This window comes from Macaca fascicularis, chromosome 13, assembly GCF_037993035.2.
Source record: "Macaca fascicularis isolate 582-1 chromosome 13, T2T-MFA8v1.1".
NCBI lineage: Eukaryota > Metazoa > Chordata > Mammalia > Primates > Cercopithecidae > Macaca > Macaca fascicularis.
Genome location: NC_088387.1, coordinates 2,082,501 through 2,102,175, shown reverse-complemented (window position 1 = coordinate 2,102,175; position 19,675 = coordinate 2,082,501). Strand labels below are relative to the sequence as shown.

General features: G+C 47.0%; 1 protein-coding gene across 1 annotated transcript in view; it reads right to left on the bottom strand.

The window, feature by feature from the left end:
- Positions 1-312: 312 nt before the first annotated feature.
- The window catches only part of C13H2orf92 (chromosome 13 C2orf92 homolog), a 37,916-nt gene continuing 18,553 nt past the window's right edge, over positions 313-19,675 (bottom strand). Inside the window, exons 6-10 of the mRNA XM_074011017.1 lie at positions 15,959-16,057; positions 14,661-14,732; positions 3,953-4,063; positions 2,132-2,282; positions 313-776 (exon numbers count right to left, since the gene is read on the bottom strand). Of these exons, the coding sequence (XP_073867118.1) occupies positions 644-776; positions 2,132-2,282; positions 3,953-4,063; positions 14,661-14,732; positions 15,959-16,057 (566 nt within the window). The 3' untranslated portion in view covers positions 313-643. The remainder of the gene's footprint in view (positions 777-2,131; positions 2,283-3,952; positions 4,064-14,660; positions 14,733-15,958; positions 16,058-19,675) is intronic.

The window sequence follows — 19,675 nt, the reverse complement described above, 5'->3', positions numbered from 1 at the left end:
ACCCAGAGACAGAGGTTGCAGCGAGCCAAGATCACGCCACTGCACTGTAGCGTGGGTGACAGAGCGAGACTCCAACTCAATAAATAAATAAATAACCCCACTTCATGACACTCTCAATTACCCCATTTCTTCTTCCTGGTCATGCAAGCAGGAAATCACCTCGTGGGGAGCTTCCACAATTCTTAGCAGTTTCTTTGTAGATACAAAACTTTCTGTACTCCCACCTCCCATAAAAGCTGTTTAGTGTGGTTGTGTTCACACCCTGGACTATGATCTTGCTTGGGACAGAATGCATATCTGGGTCACTCTTAAGTTTCCTCATTGTATTTTGATATTGTCAGCATGTGAGGTGGTCTATTAATATCTGTTCCATGAATGACTGAATAAATGAATCAATGCTTTATTAAATGATAAGTCCATAGTCTGTTGGGTTCGCCGACACCAGCCATCAGTGCCATGTTGCCACAGGTGTCCTGTGGCAAAGCAGTTTTTCTTGGTCCATTCAAATTGGGACGGGAAGCAGACATTTTTGTAGAATACACCTCCCCGGGCAGAAATGGAATTGCCTCCCTGTGGTGTGTGGATGGAGAAATGTCCTCGCATCGTGGTTTCAAGTCCTGGTTTGACTGCCCCGCGACCTGGCTTAGACACAGGAGCTGCTCTTCAACTGTTTCTCTTTTTTTGTATATTTTGTGAAATTTTTTTCTTCAGAATTTTGCCACCATGTCTTTCCATTCATTATAAAAATATTATATGTCGTGTTTGCCGGAGGAGATCTAAAACAAAACAATAAAAACCGTAGTGCTCAGCTCAGTGCACAGGAGCTCCTGCCGTCTACTCGCTGGGCAGTGGTGGAGGCTGGCACTTCCCAGGGTGAGGATTCTGTTTCCCATCAGTAGGGTTTGTCATCTGTGAAATTCTTTTTACCTCTGGGCAGCACAGAGCCTCTGGGAAACTCTCTTCCCCCCACTTTCTCTTAACTAACTCAGGCCATCCACAGCTTTGACTGGTCCCTGTGGGATGGGGCCACAGTTCTAACCACTTTCTGCTGGCATCTCAAGGGGCATGGAGGGAAAATGGCAGGTCCAATGGATGAGCCTTGGTAGGAAGAGGATGCTGGAGGTGGGGATGGGGGGAGGTGGCCTGAATGGATCACCAGTCCCAGGAACCTTGGCATGGAGGAAAAGCAATGCCACTCTTGTGGGAAAATTCAAACCCTGCTACCTCTGGAGTCAGACGGTGGGTAGCGGTGGGGACGGACACTTCCCCTCATCACACGCCTCCACCCCATTGCTCTAGGGGCAAGCTGAGCATTCAGCCCGGTGTCGGGCAGGACCTGAGGGACTGTGGGGAGCTGCTCTTCCTTCTGCGGTCAGGAATACGTGTCCCCGGGGATGCAGCAAGAAGCACATAATCTCAAAATGCAGCTATGCATACACATCACCGTGCAAACCATTTGCTTTCTAGTGCCTGCTCATGGTGAGTGCCTCTGTGCCTGAGCTCCCTCATCTAGAGGCCTAACCAAAATATTTAACAACTGGTGTAGACAGGCACTGACCGGTCAAAATGACCACCACTGAAGCAGAGCCTTGGAGGGCCACGGCTATGCCAGGCACTAACCCTTCATTTGCAGGAGCACAGAGAAGATCAGGAGGTCAGTGGGAAGTTCAGGGAAGGCTTTCAGTATTCTAACAAGCAGGGCAGCTGTGTCAGTGTGAATGAGCTGATATCAGCCCTGCTCTCACTCTCCTTCGTGGCTTCAGCCCTCCTCGCCCCCTTAGATTTGTGTTTTTCCTTTCTTTTGTAAATCCATATTTCTATTTACCAATCTTTCAGCCAGAGCCCTCAATATGGGGCCAGGTCTGGCCTAACTGCAGTGGCCTTGAGAGGCAACCCTGGCCCACCCAGGGATCCCCAAACCTGGCTGTGCATCAGAATCACCCAGGCTGTGCCTAAAACCCATGGCCCAGGTCCTGTGTGCTTTGACAGAGCAGGCCAGGGGATGCCGAAGCACGACCAGGGTTGCAGCTTCCGCCCTCCTCCTAAACCGGATCAGCAGGAAGCCCTGGGGGCAGCGTAAGTTCAAACACCCGCAGGTTCTTGGAAGGAAGGCCATGCCGGCACTACTCACGATGGCCATTTCTTCCTGATGTATGAGGCCAAACCAAGCAGCAACAGCACGGTGGCCGTGAGGATGACCACCCCTGAGATGGCGGCGATGATGGTGTTCCTCTGCAGGAAATGCAGAAGCTGCCTGCAGGGCATAGTCCTAAAGTGAGCATCTAAATGAGAAGACACAGCGCAGAGTGAACAGAGATCCCCGCTGGGCCCCCCACCACCAGGACGAAACCTGCAAGGGACACCTGTTCATTCCATTCATAACAGAATAAAAACCTTGGCGTCTTAGCCACCGGTTCCAGAAGTCCTCTTGGGAAGGAACTGGCTGTTTGGGGAAATGCATTCATCTGCTATTTGGCGATAAGATGAGATGCTTTTGGGAGGTGGAGATGAGACACTGAGGGTATGGGCTGGCACGCAACAAAGCAACCAGAAATAAAGTTCCACAGACCAGTTTGTAAGAGGTAAAGAGAAGAACAGAGGAGAGCTCAGGTGGGTGACAGGAGGCGGGGGCACTAGAGGAGGTTGAGAAATCCTACTGCAAAGGCTTTGAAGAACAATGGAGGCAAATATTCCGTTTGCAGCTTTTCACAGGCAGTGATAGAACCTCTTCTCTGCTGCCCCTCCTCTGCCCCCTGGCCTCAGGAAGGGGTACTGCATACACAGTCCACCTCGTGGGTGTAGGTTTGGGGGACCTCACGTCTGCACCAGCACGAGGCAAACACAACGCCACGGATGATCCTGAACTCCTGAGCCCCTCTGAGGACTTACAGAAAGTGTGAGAGTGGATGGGAATACCGCTGAGCACGGGCTGGGGAAAACACGGCAGTCTTAGCTAGATCTCAAAGCAAGGAGATCTCAGCCCACATCAGCATCCATTTATAATGTGACCAAAAAAGAAAACGACATCAGGGAAATCGGGCATGGAGGTAGGATCCCAGGTATCCGCTGGTTTCCTGTGGAGAGCTGTCCAGGGCAGCTGGTGATGTAGACACGGGGAGTGCTCAGCAAGGGTCTTCTTGGTGATGGGGAGAAAATAGGGCATGTCCAGCCTCCCACCTTCAGCTCTGCTATGCCAAGGGGCAGCGTGTCCAGCAGCTCAAAGGCTCTGCTGCAATAATTCGGCATTTAGTTTCTAAGCATTAGGAAGTGACAACCAGGTATAATTTTGACAGGGAGTGGCAGTGTGGAGGGGTGTACTGCGCTTGGTGCCAGCATGGGTAAGTTTCTGCCCACTCTAAACAGGTCTGGGCACAGGGATGAGCAGGGGTGAAGCCCTGGCTGTGCAGAAACAATATAAAAGTAGCATCTTTTTGGAAGAGTGGTGAAATTCCTGGAGTTCGGTTGTTTGTTTGTTTGTTGTTTTTTAGATGGAGTCTCGCTCTTATTGCCCAGGCTGGAGTGCACTGGTGCGATCTCAGCTTACTGCAGCCTCCACCTCCTGGGTTCAAGTGATTCTTGAACTGCCTCAGCCTCCCGAGTAGCTGGGATTACAGGCACCTGCCACCACGCCCAGCTAATTTTTTCTTTTGTATTTTTAGTAGAGACGGGGTTTTACCATGTTGGCCAGGGTAGTCTCGAACTCCTGGCCTCAGGTGATCCGCCTACCTTGACCTCCCAAAGTGCTGGGATTACAGGCGTGAGCCACCATGCCCAGCCTCTGGAGTTGGTTTAATTCATAAATTTTAACTGCAGATTGTATTCACGGCAGATTTATTTCACTTTTGTGGGTGAACTAAAGGTGTCAGTTAAAATACCATGAAAGGCAAAAGACACATTCAGAAGTTGTCTGTATTTAAGCATCATACTTGGTTTATACCATATAGGTTCCCACCTGGTTTAGCTGCCCCTTGAAGTGTTTCTTTATCTACAGTAGTTAACTGCTCTCTTAAATCCCTGTCGGACAGAGAGGATTCTTTAAACCTCTTCTCCTCTGAAAGGTGATCTACAAAAGATAAAATGTGTTCATCTACAAACAACCACGGCCTGTGATTACTTCAGCATTTATGATAAAAGTAGCTTCTTCTAGACTCAAAGTGAGGCGTTAGGGAGGATTTGGGGGAAAAGTCTAAATAAAGCCTACAGAACCTCAGCGTTTTGGTGTTTTTTTGTTTCTGTTTGCTTTTTAAAAAATCTAACAAATTCCTGGGCAACCCACCCACAGCTGAGGCAGCATTTCTTACACTTAAGTGTGCATCTGAATCACACTGGGAGGGCTTTTGAAAACACAGATTCCCAGGCCCCACCCCAGAGTTTCTGATTCTGTAGGTCTGGGGTAGGCCTGGGAATGTGCATGTCTCACAGATCCTGAAAGATGCTGCTTCTGTGGGTAGAGGACCACGCTTAGAGGACCCAAGTGAGAACCTCTCTAAGCCCCAACCTACTTCTCCACTTGCATAAAATAGAGATAGTAAGACCTACCTCACAGATTGTATAATGTTCATGAAAATAATTTTGAAACCACAAAGTACTATAAAAATTTTCTTGAGTTGCAAGGACAAGAGAGGAAAATTAACCACACTGAAATACTCAGGTATTGGTAGACGGATTGCAGAAGAGTTTAATAGAAAGAAGACAGTCGAAAATGAGACATATGGCCGGGCGCGGTGGCTCAAGCCTGTAATCCCAGTACTTTGGGAGGCTGAGGCGGGTGGATCACGAGGTCAGGAGATCGAGACCATCCTGGCTAACACAGTGAAACCCCATCTCTACTAAAAATACAAAAAAAATTAGCCGGGCGAGGTGGCGGGCACCTGTAGTCCCAGCTACTTGGGAGGCTGAGGCAGGAGAATGGCGTGAACCCGGGAGGTGGAGCTTGCAGTGAGCGGAGATCGCGCCACTGCACTCCAGCCTGGAGGACAGAGCAAGACACCGTTTCAAAAAAAAAAAAAGAAAAGAAAAAAGAAAAGAAAATGAGAAATATTTGCATCCTAGCTTTGCCCTTTGGTGCCTGACTCGTTGGCATATGGGACCTGTCAAAGGGCCTGAGTTTAGCTTGGAGAAAATTGGGAGGCCAGCATGGCCTGCCTGTCTTTGCCAGATGCAGGATGGCCTGGGAAGAGGCTGAGAGATGTTTGGAGAAGCTGTGGGGAACAAACTAGAACCAATGGGTAGGCGCTCCAGGGAAATCTGTTTGGACTGTTTAGCGGTTAGAAAGTGAGCTATCAAGGAGGGAATGGGAAAGGATGAGAAGTAATGAATCTCACACCCTAGAAGACTTCAAAGCAGGCTGGAGCCCCCAGCCCCAGATGGGAGACCTCCAAGGGCTGGAAGGGGGGCAGGGCAGCTTTGGATGAGCTTGGTAAATCTTCCTTGGCCTCGTTCACAGAGAGAGAGAGAATTGTCGCAGTAAGAGTTTGCGGCCAGCCTGGGGAACATAGCAAGACCTCATGTCTACTAAAAACTAAAAAAATAAAAAAATTAGCCAGGCATGGTGGCACACACCTGTAGTCCCAGCTACTAGAAAGGCTGAGATAGGCAGATGGCTTGAACTCGGGAGATCAAGGCTGCAGAGAGCTATAATCACACTACTACACTCCAGCCCAGATAACAGAGCGGGACCCTGTCTCAAAAGAATAATAAAATTAAACAAAATAATAAAATAAAATAACAGAAAATTATCACAATATGATTAAGACTACCATGTGGGCGTCTGATAACCGTCTCATGAAGTTCTAGTTATTCCTGAAAAAAAAAGAGACAAATGTGTTCCTTCTTCAACTTGGCTTAGAAAAGAGAGAAAACTCCCACTTTAATAAGACTGATAATTAACTTGACTTTTGAAATGAAACATGTCAAATCGGAATCCAGAGACTAACAGCCGCAGACAGAAAGCCCTGGCGAGCATCGAGTTATCCACTAGGGGGCGCGCTCGGCTTGCTCTTCCACAGAGCTGTAGCAATGGTAGACCTGACACGGGAACACATTTTCACTCTTTCTCCACCGGAGGCAGAAGACGACAGAATTAAGAGCCACTGTCTATTCTTATCGTCAGTATGGACGAAGTTTTCATTTACCTAAGGTTCTGTGAAGAGTCTGAAGGCGTCTTTTACGTTTGATGGGTTGCGTTTGATCAATTGTTGGATTATTTTTTTTGTGGGAAAAAACAAGCACAATTATCAAATTTTTAACCAACACAGTTTCATTTCCAGACTTCTTTTCAACTTTACAGCTATTAACTATGACAGGAGCAGCCACCCATTACAAGAGCAATTCTCCCGTCCTTCCATGCTGTAGGCTCAACCCAAGCTGCCAATCAAGCATGTGCTGGGCTTGGTGAAAACCTTCTTAAAGGAGTGCAGAACCAAGAAAGTTTGACTTTGTGCTCAAGGAAAAGTTGAAGTCTTACATCTTCATAATTCTCTGTGTTTTGGAGACTCTAACATTGACGTGAGCCTTTGGTTACAAGTTAACAGCATGCTATTGCTAGGACTGATGCTACATTCCATTCAGTGGACATAAGATCATCGACAGCTACAGCTGCTGTCCACAGACCTGGGCACACATTTTACAAGACACTTCACTTCTCAGAATGGTCGTTTCTCCACTCCTCCTCCTATTGAGATGTTTTTGACCATTGATTTTTTTTTTTTTTTTTGAGATGGAGTCTCACTCTGTCCCCCAGGCTGGAGTGCAGTGGCACCATCTCGGCTCACTGCAAGCTCCGTCTCCCAGGTTCAAGCGATTTTCCTATCTCAGCCTCCCGAGTAGCTGCGATTACAGGGATACACCACCACGCCCAGCTAATATTTGTATTTTTAGTAGAGATGAGGTTTCACCATGTTGGTCGGGCTGATCTCAAACTCCTGACCTCAGTTGATCCACCTGCCTCGGCCTCTCAAAGTGCTGGGATTACAGGCGTGAGTCACCGCACCCAGCCTTTTTTCCTTTTTCTTTTCTTTTCTTTCTTCTTCTTTTTTTTTTTTTTTTTTTTTTGAGTGGTCACTGCTGCCAAAGAGGAGGTGCAGACAGTGTGGTCTGGAATTTACTGTCCCTGCGGAGTAGCCTGAGAGCAGCTCCCACCCTCTGAAGATGGATCTGATCAGCCCTCTCAGCTGCCAGACATGAGCTTTGTCACTGCCTGCGGGTTCTTCTCAGCCCTCTTCTTCCCTCACTCTTCCTACTTGGAAAAACCCTTTTAAGGAGATCAGCCTCTTGTTCTCCCAGAACTCTGTGCAAATACAACATAAGCACTTTTTAAAGACCTTCAGTGTTAGCCTGTTTATATCTAACAGTTATTTATTGATTCGATTGACTCTCCTAAGAGCTGTGGGGAGCTCTTGGAGGACAAGAATGCCTCACTGAGTACTAGCTTCCAGCACAGTACCTTCCGCTGGGTAGGAGAGATCAGTAGTTAGGTCTTGAGTGAGAGAATGAATCTGGAAGAATCTTGACTGTAACCTCACGAGGGACTCTGAGCCAGAACCACCCTGCTAAACCTGTCTTGCTAGCCAAGACTGCCGGGCATGGTGGCGCGTGCCTGTAGTCCCAGTTACTCGGGAGGCTGAGACAGGAGAATCGCTTGAACTTGGGAGGCAGAGGTTGCAATGAGCGGAGATTGTGCCACTGAACTCCAGCCTGGATGACAGAGTGAGACTCCATCTCAAAAAAAAAAAAAAAAAAAGAAGAGAAAAGAAAAAAATGTCATCCTGGTTCCTCCTGAAGGAAAAATAAAGATTTGAAAGTAAAAGTATGTGAAAGCAATTGACTGAAGAAACAGTTTTAGAAATCAAAAGATCAAGCTAGATGGTAGGCTTTCTATTCCCCAAGCATATCTTTTAATTTTACTTGAACAATGATTATTCAGGGGTGAAGGTAAATTATTCAGGGGCATTTTCTTATTCAGGGGTGAAGGTACATTATTCAGGGGCAGAGGTATCTTGGCACTGTAATATACATACCTGGGCAGACCACACCTAACATTTGCAAAACCAGCACAATAATTTTAATAGGTTAACAAATGGTACTAGGAAAAACAGGATATCCACATGCGAAATAATAAAGTTAGATCCTTATCCAACACCATAAACAAAAATTAACTCACAGTGGACCAAAGACCTAAAAGTAATGCCTAAAACTATGAAAACTTTTAGAGGAAAACAGAGGGCAGAAACTTCGTGACATTGGATTCGGAAATTATTTCTTGGGTTTGATACCAAAGGCACAGGCCACTAAAGAAAAAATAGACAAATTGGACTTTAAGCAAATTTTAAAATTTTGTTCATCAAAAGACAGTGTCAACAGAATAAAAAGGTACCCCACCCAGAATGGGAGAAAACATTTGCAAATTGTTTATCTGGTAAGGGAATGATACCCAGATTACAGAGAGAACTCCTGACACCCAACAAAATACAAAAATACAAACAACTGATTCAAAAATAGGCAAAGAACTTGAATAGACATTTTCCCAAAGAAGATATACAAATGGCAAATAGAACTTCAAAAGATGCTCAACATCAGTAATCATTAGGGAATTGCAAATCAAAACTACAATGAAATACCACCTCATATCCATTAGGATGGCTACTATCAAAAAAACAGAAAATAAGCTGGGTGCGGCCACTCACACCTATAATCCTAGCACTTTGGGAAGCCAAGGCAGGTGAAATACCTGAGGTTGGGAGTTCAAGACCAGCCTGGCCAACATGGTGAAATCCCATCTCTACTAAAAAATATAAAAAATTAGCCGGGTGCAGTGGCACACACCTGTAGTTCTAGCTACTTGGGAGGCTGAAACAGGAGAATCGCTTGAAACTGGGAGGCGGAGGCTGCAGTGAACTGAGATCAATTGTGCCACTGCATTCTAGCCCGGGCAACAAACAAAAAGAAAATAACACGTGTTGGCAAGGATGTGGAGAAACTGAAACCCTTGTGTGCTGTTTGTAGGAATGTAATATGTTACTGCCATGATAGGAAACAGTATGGCAGTTCCTCAGAAAATTAAAACCAAAATCACCATATCATCCAGCAATTTCACTTCTGAGTATGTACCCAAGATAACTGAAAGCAAGGTCTCAAAGAATTATTTGTACATCCATGTTCATAACAGGATTATTCACAAGGCTAAAATGTGGAAGCAACCCAAATATCCATCAAGGGATAAGTGAGTAAACAAAACATGGTAGAGACATACAATGGAATATTACTCAGCTTCAAAAAGAAAGAACATTCTGAAATACGCCACAACATGGATGAATCTTGAGGACATTATGCAAAATCAAATGTCAGTAACAAAAAGACAAATACTGTATGATTGCACTTACATGAGATATTTAGAGTAGTCAAAATCACAGAAAGTAGAACGGTGGTTGCCAGGGGATGCAGAGATGGGGGAATGCATGGTTATTATTTAATGCATATAGAGTTTTGGTTTTATAAGATGAAAAGAGTTCTGGAGATGAATGTTGGTGATGGTTGTACATTATGAATATATTTAATACCACTGAATTGTGCCCTTAAAAATGGTTAAGATGGTAAAATTTCATATTATGTGTATTCTATAATAATTTTTAAAAATTGAAAAAGAATACAAATGGAGAAACACCTACCATATCCATCAATAATTAAAAGTTATAAATCATGGCTCAGTCTACATATCTATACAAGGACCTGCTGCTTTCTTGGTGGCTAAAGGAACCCCAAGGCTCCTTCCCAGTCCCCTGCCAGTCTGAGTGACAACACAGATGTGCTGAAGCAGGGAAAAAGCTGGGCCCAAGCCCAAGATTCCTGAGCAGTGACTGGACTCTCCAAGCCTCACTATGACCAAGTAGAATTTATTCTAGGAATGCAAGGTTGGTTTGACATTAGGAAATTCATTATTATCATATATATAATCTTAATAGACTTAAGGAAAAGAATCATATGATTAGTTCCAAAAATTCAACACCCACCTATTCCTGATTTTTCTTTTTTTTTTTTTTTTTTTTTTTTTTTTTTTTTTTTTTTGAGACAGAGTCTCGCTCTGTCCCCCAGGCTGGAGTGCAGTGGCGCGATCTCGGCTCACTGCAAGCTCCGCCTCCCGGGTTCCCACCATTCTCCTGCCTCAGCCTCCCGAGTAGCTGGGACTACAGGCGCCCGCCACCTCGCCCGGCTAGTTTTTTTTTTTTTTGTATTTTTTAGTAGAGACGGGGTTTCACCATGTTAGTCAGGATGGTCTCGATCTCCTGACCTCGTGATCCGCCCGTCTCGGCCTCCCAAAGTGCTGGGATTACAGGCTTGAGCCACCGCGCCCGGCCTATTCCTGATTTTTCAAATACTCAAGCAAATATGTGATAACAAATGTTAGTAAGGATGTGAAGAAGTGGGAACTCTTGCAAATATTGGTGGGAATGTAAAACAGTGCAGCTGCTATGGAAACCATATGGAGGTTCCTCAAAAAATTAAAGATAGATTTACCATATGACCCCACAATCCCACTTCTAGATACATATCCTAAAGAACTGAAAACAGGATCTTGGAGATATTTGCATACCCATATTCATTGCAGCTTTTTTTTTTTTTTTTTTTTTTTTTTTTGAGACAGAGTCTCCCTCTGTCGCCCAGGCTGGAGTGCAGTGGACGGATCTCAGCTCACTGCAAGCTCCGCCTCCCGGGTTCACGCCATTCTCCTGCCTCAGCCTACCGAGTAGCTGGGACTACAGGCACCCGCCACCTCGCCCGGCTAGCTTTTTGTATTTTTTTAGTAGAGACGGGGTTTCACCATGTTAGCCAGGATGGTCTTGATCTCCTGACCTCGTGATCCGCCCGTCCTGGCCTCCCAAAGTGCTGGGATAACAGGCTTGAGCCACCGTGCCCGGCCAATTGCAGCATTATTTACAATAACCAAGACATGACAGCAACCCAAGTGTCCAACAATAGATAAATGGATAAAGAAACTATGGTATATACATACAATAGAATATTATTCAGCTTAAAAAGAAATTCTGTCATATGCTACAAGATGGATTAACCTTGAGGACATTATACTGTGTGAACTAAACCAATCACAAAAAGACAAATACTGTATGATTCAACTTACATGAGATATCTAAAGTAACTCAACTCATAGAAACAGAAAAAAATACCCAAAAGTCTTTTTTGGACAGATTATCATTTTCAGTATAAATATATGTATCCGTATATATTTACATGTATGTGTGTAGATGGAAGGATAGATATACAGATAGATAATCTCTTATTCATATTAGTCCTATAACCAGACTCTTTTTTTTTTTTTTTTTTTTTTTTTTTTTTTGAGACGGAGTCTCGCTCTGCCGCCCAGGCTGGAGTGCAGTGGCCGGATCTCAGCTCACTGCAAGCTCCGCCTCCCGGGTTCACGCCATTCTCCTGCCTCAGCCTCTCAAGTAGCTGGGACTACAGGCGCCCGCCACTGCGCCCGGCTAGTTTTTTTTTGTATATATATATATATATATATATATTTTTTTTTTTTTTTTTTTTTTTTTTTGAGGCGGAGTCTCGCTCTGTCGCCCAGGCTGGAGTGCAGTGGCGCGATCTCGGCTCACTGCAAGCTCCGCCTCCCGGGTTCCCGCCATTCTCCTGCCTCAGCCTCCCGAGTAGCTGGGACTACAGGCGCCGCCACCACGCCCGGCTAATTTTTTTGTATTTTTAGTGGAGACGGGGTTTCATTGTGTTAGCCAGGATGGTCTCGATCTCCTGACCTCGTGATCCGCCCGTCTCGGCCTCCCAAAGTGCTGGGATTACAGGCTTGAGCCACCGCGCCCGGCCTGTATATTTTTTTAGTAGAGATGGGGTTTCACCATGTTAGCCAGGATGGTCTCGATCTCCTGACCTCGTGATCCGCCCGTCTCGGCCTCCCAAAGTGCTGGGATTACAGGCTTGCGCCACCACGCCCGGCCTTTAGTTTTGTTTTTTTTTTGTTTTTTTTTTTTTTGAGACGGAGTCTTGCTGTGTCGCCCAGGCTGGAGTGCAGTGGCCGGATCTCAGCTCATTGCAAGCTCCGCCTCCCAGGTTTTTACGCCATTCTCCTGCCTCAGCCTCCCGAGTAGCTGGGACTACAGGCGCCCACCACCTCGCCCGGCTAGTTTTTTTTTTTTTGTATTTTTTAGTAGAGACGGGGTTTCACTGTGTTAGCCAGGATGGTCTCGAACTCCTGACGTCGTGATCCGCCCGTCTCGGCCTCCCAAAGTGCTGGGATTACAGGCTTGAGCCACCGCGCCCGGCCTATAACCAGACTCTTAATCAGGAAACTCAAGAGGCATTTTCTCCAAGAGCGAGAACAAAGCAGGATTCCCACTGTATCTCCAGCAACCACTCAAGATTAACCTAGAGGTATTAGCAATCCAATTAAACACGATAAATTAATCAGGTAGAGGCATAACAATAGGTAACGATGTAAAACTGGCTGGGCGTGGTGGCTCATACCTGTAATCCCAGCACTTTGGGAGGCCAAGGAGGGCAGATCACCTGAAGTCAGGAGTTGGAGGCCAGCCTGGCCAACATGGTGAAATCCTGTCTCTGATAAAAATTCAAAAATTAGCTGGGCATGGTGGCGCATGCTTGTAGTCCCAGCTTCTCAGGAGGCTGAGGCAGGAGGATCGCTTGAACCTGGGAGGCAGAGGTTGCAGTGAGCTGAGATCATGCTACTGCACTCCAGCCTGGGCAACAGAGTGAGACTCCATCTCAAAAAAAAAAAAAAAAAAGAAGAAGTAAAACTATCTATGTAACAGTATATGTAGAATTGAATAAGGCAATAGGACATAAAATTCATATCCAAAAAGCAAGCCTTCCTATTCCCAAACATTAAGTAGGTAGAAGGTATAATGATAGAGAAACCCCCTCTCTTACAATAGCAACATAGAAAATTAAGTGACTTAGGAATAAACTTAAGAAGACATATGTAAAAATCTATGTAAGGAAAACTTTAACACACACTGAAAATAAACTTGAAGAACTGGAAAGGCATTTCCATTTCTAGCACAGGATGACCTAACATCTGTTTTCCCAAAGTGAATATTGTCGTATAAATTTGATGCAATGCCAATCAGAATACCAAAAGCCTTTGGATGAAGTTAGACAAGTTGATGCTAAAGTTCACATGGAAAAACAAACATGCAAAAATAGCCAGGAAGACAATGAAAAAACAAAAACTGCAAAAGGGAAATTAGTCTGACAAGACATGAAAACATACTGTTTTCAGGCGCGGTGGCTCACGCCTATAATCCCAGCACGGAGTTTCGCTCTTGTCGCCCAGGCTGGAGTGCTGTGCCGCGATCTTGGCTCTCCGCAACCTCTGCCTACCGGGTTCAAAAGATTATCCTGCCTCAGCCTCCCAAGTAGCTGGTCTCGAACTCCTGACTTCAGGGGAGCCACATCGCCCGGCCAGGAATAAGGATTTTTAATCAGCTCTTCCCATTCCCTAGCCCCTACCTCTGGCTGATGCACGGTGCGGCCCGGGAACCCCTGGCAAGGTTCATAATCCTGCACCCAGGGAAGACCACGTTTTTCCCAGCTCGGACAGTGACCTATTTGGCCTGGTTTTTTTCTTTTAAATCTTTTAAGTCTTTCTAGGGGAGAAATGCTTCATGGATTCTAGCTGCTCATCCTGTCTTCGGAGCCAGTCTCCCTCCAGCATGATCAGATCGCTCAGATGAACCTCTGCTCCTGGCTGGAGGCAGCGCTTTCCCACACTCCTGAGGAGAAGGGGAGAATCCCTCTGGGGCAGCACCTCCCGAATGTGCTCAGCCCCTGCCCAGCCCCACCACCCCAGAAGGGAAAGGACCTGCCCAGGTCAGTTTGGGAGGAGGCACCAGCTGTCTGTGGCCTGCTCTCTCTCCCTCCTGGCTAGCATCTGTCTGCCTGCAGAGAATAAACATTCTGATCTGCTCCTCCTTGCTGTACACATCACAGAAGCAGACTCGCACAGGGGGGGATCTGGGGAAACCATGGGTATCCAAAACCTTACCAGTGATTGGGGAACTCTTTCTAATTCAGGGTGAAGCACCCACGTTGTGCAGCCAAGTACAGGTGTTTCTCTACAAGAGAGTCTGAGCACCATCTGCCAGACCCTCAGCTCTGAACTCAGGTCAGGTAAGAGGAAAAAGAGGGGCCGCCCAGTGGCTCACGCCTGTAATCCCTGCACGTCTGTAATCCGAGCACACCTGTAATCCCTGCGTGCCTGTAATCCCAGCGCGCCTGTAATCCCTGCATGCTTGTAATCCCAGCGTGCCTGTAATCCCTGCACGCCTGCAATCCCAGCGCACCTGTAATCCCAGCACCTTGGGAGGCCGAGGCGGGCGGGTCACGAGGTCAGGAGATCGACACCATCCTGGCGAACACGATGAAAACCTGTCTCTACTAAAAAATACAAAAAACTAGCCAGGCGCGGTGGCGGGCGCCCATAGTCACAGCTACTTGGAAGGCTGAGGCAGGAGAATGGCCTGAACCTGGGAGGCGTAGCTTGCGGTGAGCCGAGATTGTGCTGCCTGGGTGACAGAGCGAGACTCCATGGAAAAAAAAAAAGGGGGGGGGGAAGAAGAACGACGACTTATCGACCCTCAATTCCAATGTTATGCATTTGCATTTACCTTTATCGGGAATTTTGTCCACACTGCCAAGGAAATATTCTGGTCCAGGAGAATTCCAAGCAACACTGGTTGCTTTGATAAGACACATAAAAAAAAAAAAAGAAGAAGAAAAAGGATCTTCATCAGTACACATTTGCAAGCACCTTGGGCCCATATTTTGTATTCCGTTTTTTGTTTTTTTGTCTTTTGAGACAGAGTTTCGCTGTCACCCAGGCTGGAGTGCAGTGGCACGACTCCACCTCCCGGGTCCAAGTGATTCTCATGTCTCAGCCTCCCAAGTAGCTGGGTCTACAGGCATGTGCCACCACGCCCAGTTAATTTTTTGTATGTTTAGTAGAGACAGGGTTTCGCCATGTTGGTCAGGCTGGTCTCGAACTCCTGACCTCAAGTGATCCACTCACCTCGGCCTCCCAAAGTGCTGGGATTACAGGCGTGAGCCACCGCGCCTGATCTTATTTTCCATTTCTAAGTTGAAATGCTAATATAGAACTCAACTTGTAAGAGCAAATGTGTGTTTGAAAGTGAATGCCTTGATGTAGAGAGCGGGGCCGCCTCACTGCCGACTGCAGAGGTGCCCAGGCAGTTGTCCTGACTACCCTCATGGAGACTACCCTCAGGAACTGGGGCGCAAACATCTGCAGAATACCAACACAGTGCCCATTCCCCCTCCCTGCCTGGGGCACTTGCACCCACAGCTGGCAGATTTCCAGTACACTATTCTATCCTTATTATTGTGAGCAGATACCTATCTTAATTCCCAACGTGCTAAATGTTTCCCCTAATATGAAGCTGCTTTTTGGGAAAGAGTGCGCTCTTCACATGTGTCATTTCTCTGGATGTGCCTAAGCTAGTCATTTTTTAGTCTTGTTTTATCATCCACTGAATGGGGTATTAATGACTGCACTAACCCTCTCAAACCACATTGTGCACTTAGGATTCGTGTGTTGGGTTGAAAGTTATAATGCTGCTAGGGGCTCCTGCTGTCGGGAACGGGGAACCCCGCTTGCAGATCAGGTTTCTGTCCTCTGAATACCTCCAGGGTGGCAGAACCTGCCTAACAGTGCACATCAAGGATCACCCCAAAATACAGGGATAGTCACGCTTCGGAGCACAGACTCCACAGCGGGGGGAAGGTTACAGAGAGGATTTCAGACAGTTGTTTCCTTCCTATCTCCATTTGGCTTTGCCCCGCCAGCAGCAGTTGGTTTAGAGACTGCTAGGATGATAACAGCACATTGAAGACAACACATAGGCCTACAGAAATGTGTGCACTTACTGTGTTAACGGCATACACTTGCCTTTTCTCATGTCTGTCTTTGTAATGGATCGGACTGCTGTTGTTTCACTAAATGACGGGTCATATGGAACCTTGGGAAACACCTGCAGTAGAATTTCATCTCCAGTGAAGCAAACAAAGGCACGTTAATGGCAGCAATGCAGGACTGATATCTTTTGCTCTGTAAGTACCTAAAGCAGTCTATGAATATAGTGACTACAGGACGCAAACTCCACGGATATAGGACGCTATTCCCTAAAATGCCTTGTCTTGGGAAGGAAAACTCCAACTACCGAAATCATTTCCAGAAAACTGTGATTGTCTGAGATATCCTGGGCAGTAAACACTGTGCACTATAGATATATGGCCTCAGATCTCCCGATACTTCGAGCCCTAATAATTCTTCTTGTTTCCGTTGTCATTCTGATGCACCTTTGAGGCTGTTCGCAAGATGACTCTTAAAAATAGGGTAAAGTTTGTGGGGGCACAGATGAATCAGAACAGATTCTATAAGCTGGGAAAGCTCTCTGTTTATAAAACTGTTGCTAATCCATGAGGGTTACATTTTTGAAACGTATTAAGTTCTCTTTCCCTTTTAAGTTCTCAGGCTTCTGGCTTTCCTGGGAAGCAGAAGTTTTACCTTCCCTTCCAGGCTTTCCCTGCTAAGACACAGAAAACAGTCCTCACAAACCCCACTCATCCTGTATTTATTCTCGGTGCATTTCTGGGGCTGCTGGTTCTCGGTGGTTTTCACTCGCTCGACGTCACAGGAGCTCACCACAGAGACGCCAGAAAATGAACCATGAGGGTCACCAGGACAATGAGGAGCTGCTCTCACCACCCCTCCTCGAGGACCATGGGGACCTACGAGTCCCTGGAAATGTTGCCCAGAGGGAACTGCAGAGTTGAGCTGTGGCCTCCAATGCCAAGGCTCACCTGGCGGGTGCTGGGCTGGTCAGTGGGCTCTTGAGGGGTGATGGGAGCTTCCCAAATCCCCAACTCTTCTCCCATCTTCAGGTGCAATCACCCACCTTCTACACATACGGGGCCACATTCAGAGACACCGGGGTCACCTGGGAGGCCGAGAACAAGGCCTTTGCCTCCTAGACAGCAGGTGCTGAAGGCACAGCGAGGGGGACTGCAAGTGCTGCCTGCATCTGCTCATTCATCCCCTCCTGGTCACCGGCCAGGCAGTGGTCTATGCAGACTGCCCGAGGCCTCTGTGATGGCTCCCATGGGGAGAAGCAAGCCCAGCACTCCTGACACGGACAGCTGCCGGAAAGGAGACCCACCGGGTGTCGAGAGATCTGCTCCCTCGCAAGCAGGAACGAACAGGCATCGCTCTGTGATCCGAATGCCTCCTAACCCGGGGAGAAGCATCAGTGCCACTGTCCCGGTCGCTCCTTCTCACACCTGAGGCGACCCTCAACCTTCGCTCCCGACGCACAGCCCAGGCACCCTCAGGAGAGACTTCACTGGCATTTGCACAGCTTCCTTCAGCGACAGCTGTGGTTCAGAACCCTTTCCTCCGTCTCAGCTCTCTGCTAAAGAGGACTTCCCTGGGCCTTGGCTTTAGCTCTGTGGTTGTGGTGGTGGTGGTAAAATACACTTAACATAAAATTTCCATTTCTACTATTTATTTAGAGACAAAGTCTCGCTGTGTCACCCAAGCTGAACTGCTGTGGTATAATCATAGCTCACTGAAGCCTTGAACTCTTGGCCTCAAGCGATCCTCCCGCCTCAGCCTCCCAAGGCTGAGACTACAGGCATGCGTCACCACACTCAGCTCATTTTTTAAGTTTTTGTAGGAACAGGGTCTCACTATGTTGCCTAGGCTGGTCTGGAACTCCTGGCCTCAAGTGAGCCTCCCACCTCAGCCTTGCAAATTGTTGAAATTACAGGCATGAGCCACAATGCCTGGCCCATTTTCACTCTATTTAAGTGTACGATTTAAGGGCATTCAAAACATTCACAGTTTTGTGTAAACATCACCACTATTTATTTTCAGAACTCCAGGCTGGAGTGCAGTAGTGCAGTCTCAGCTCACTGCAACCTCTGCTCGCCAGGCTCAAATGTCCTCCCACCTCAGGCTCCCAACTAGCTGGAACTACAGGCTCATGCCACCACACCCAGCTAATTTTTTTTTAATTTTTAGTAGAGACGGGGTTTCACCATGTTGGTCAGGCTGGTCTTGAACTTCTAACCTCAAGCAATCCACTTGCCTTGGCCTCCCAAAGTGCTGAGATTGAGGCACTTGGCCTCCAGAACTTCTTTTTTTTTTTTTGAGACAGAGTCTCGCTCTGTCGCCCAGGCTGGAGTGCAGTGGCGTGATCTCCACTCACTGCAAGCTCCGCCTCCCGGGTTCACGCCATTCTCCTGCCTCAGCCTCCTGAGTAGCTGGGACTACAGGTGCCCGCCACCGCGCCTGGCTAATTTTTGTATTTTTAGTAGAGACGGGGTTTCACCGTGTTAGCCAGGATGGTCTTGATCTCCTGACCTCGTGATCCGCCCATCTCGGCCTCCCAAAGTGCTGGGATTACAGCCACCGCGCCTGGCCCAGAACTTTTAAATCAACTGAAACAGGCAGGCACGGTGGTTCACGTCTGTAATCCCAGCACTTTGGGAGGCTGAGGCAGGCAGAGCATGAGGTCAGGAGTTCGAGACCAGCCTGACCAACATGGTGAAACCCCATCTCCACTAAAAATACAAAAAATTCGCCAGGCATGGTAGTGCATACCTGTAATCCCAGCTACTGAGGAGGCTGAGGCAAGAGAATTGCTTGAACCAGGGAGGCAGAGGTTGCAGTGAGCTGATATTGCACCACTGCATTCCAGCCTGGGTAACAGGGCAAGACTCCATCTCAAAAAAAAAAAAAAATCAACTGAAACAGAAACTCTATACCCATTGCTATAGTTTAAATGTGTCCTCAAATTTCATGTGCTGGAAATTTGATTCCCAATGTGGTGGTCATGTTAGGAGGTAGGGCCTAGTGGAGGTGTTTGGGTCATGGAAATTGTGCCCTCATCAAGATACGGTTATCACAGGAATGGGTTAGTTATCACAAGAGTGCATACCATGTAAAAGGACAAGTTCGGCCCTCCCTTGCTCTGTCTTTCACCCTCTATGGCATTTCTGCTTTCTGCCATGGGATGATGATACAGCAAGAAGGTTCTTGCCAGATGCTGGCCCCTCAGTCTTGGACTTCCCAGCCTTCAGAATTGTGAGCCAATAAATTTCAATTTATTACAAATTACCCAGCCTGTAATATTCCATTATAACAGCACAAAATGGACATGTAGCAGCTGCACCATCTTACCTTCCCACCAGCAATGTATGAGGGTCTCAGTTTCCTTCATCCTCACCAACATTTGTTATTTTTCTTAAAAAAAAAAAAAAATAGCCATTCTGACTGGGCATGGTGGCTCACACCTGTAATCCCAGCACTTTCAGAGGCCAAGGTGGGTAGATCACCTGAGGTCAGGAGTTCGTGACCAGCCTGGCCCACATGGCAAAACCCCATCTGTACTAAAACTGCAAAAATTAGCCAGGTTTGGTGGCAGGCACTATAATCTCAGCTACTAGGGAGGCCGAGGCAGGAGAATTGCTTGAACTTGGGAGGTGGAGGTTGCAGTAATCTGAGATCACACCATTGCGCTCCAGCCTGGGTGACAGAGCAAGACTTTGTCTCAAAAAAAAGAAAAAAAAGGCTGGACATGGTGGCTCACGCCTGTAATCTCAG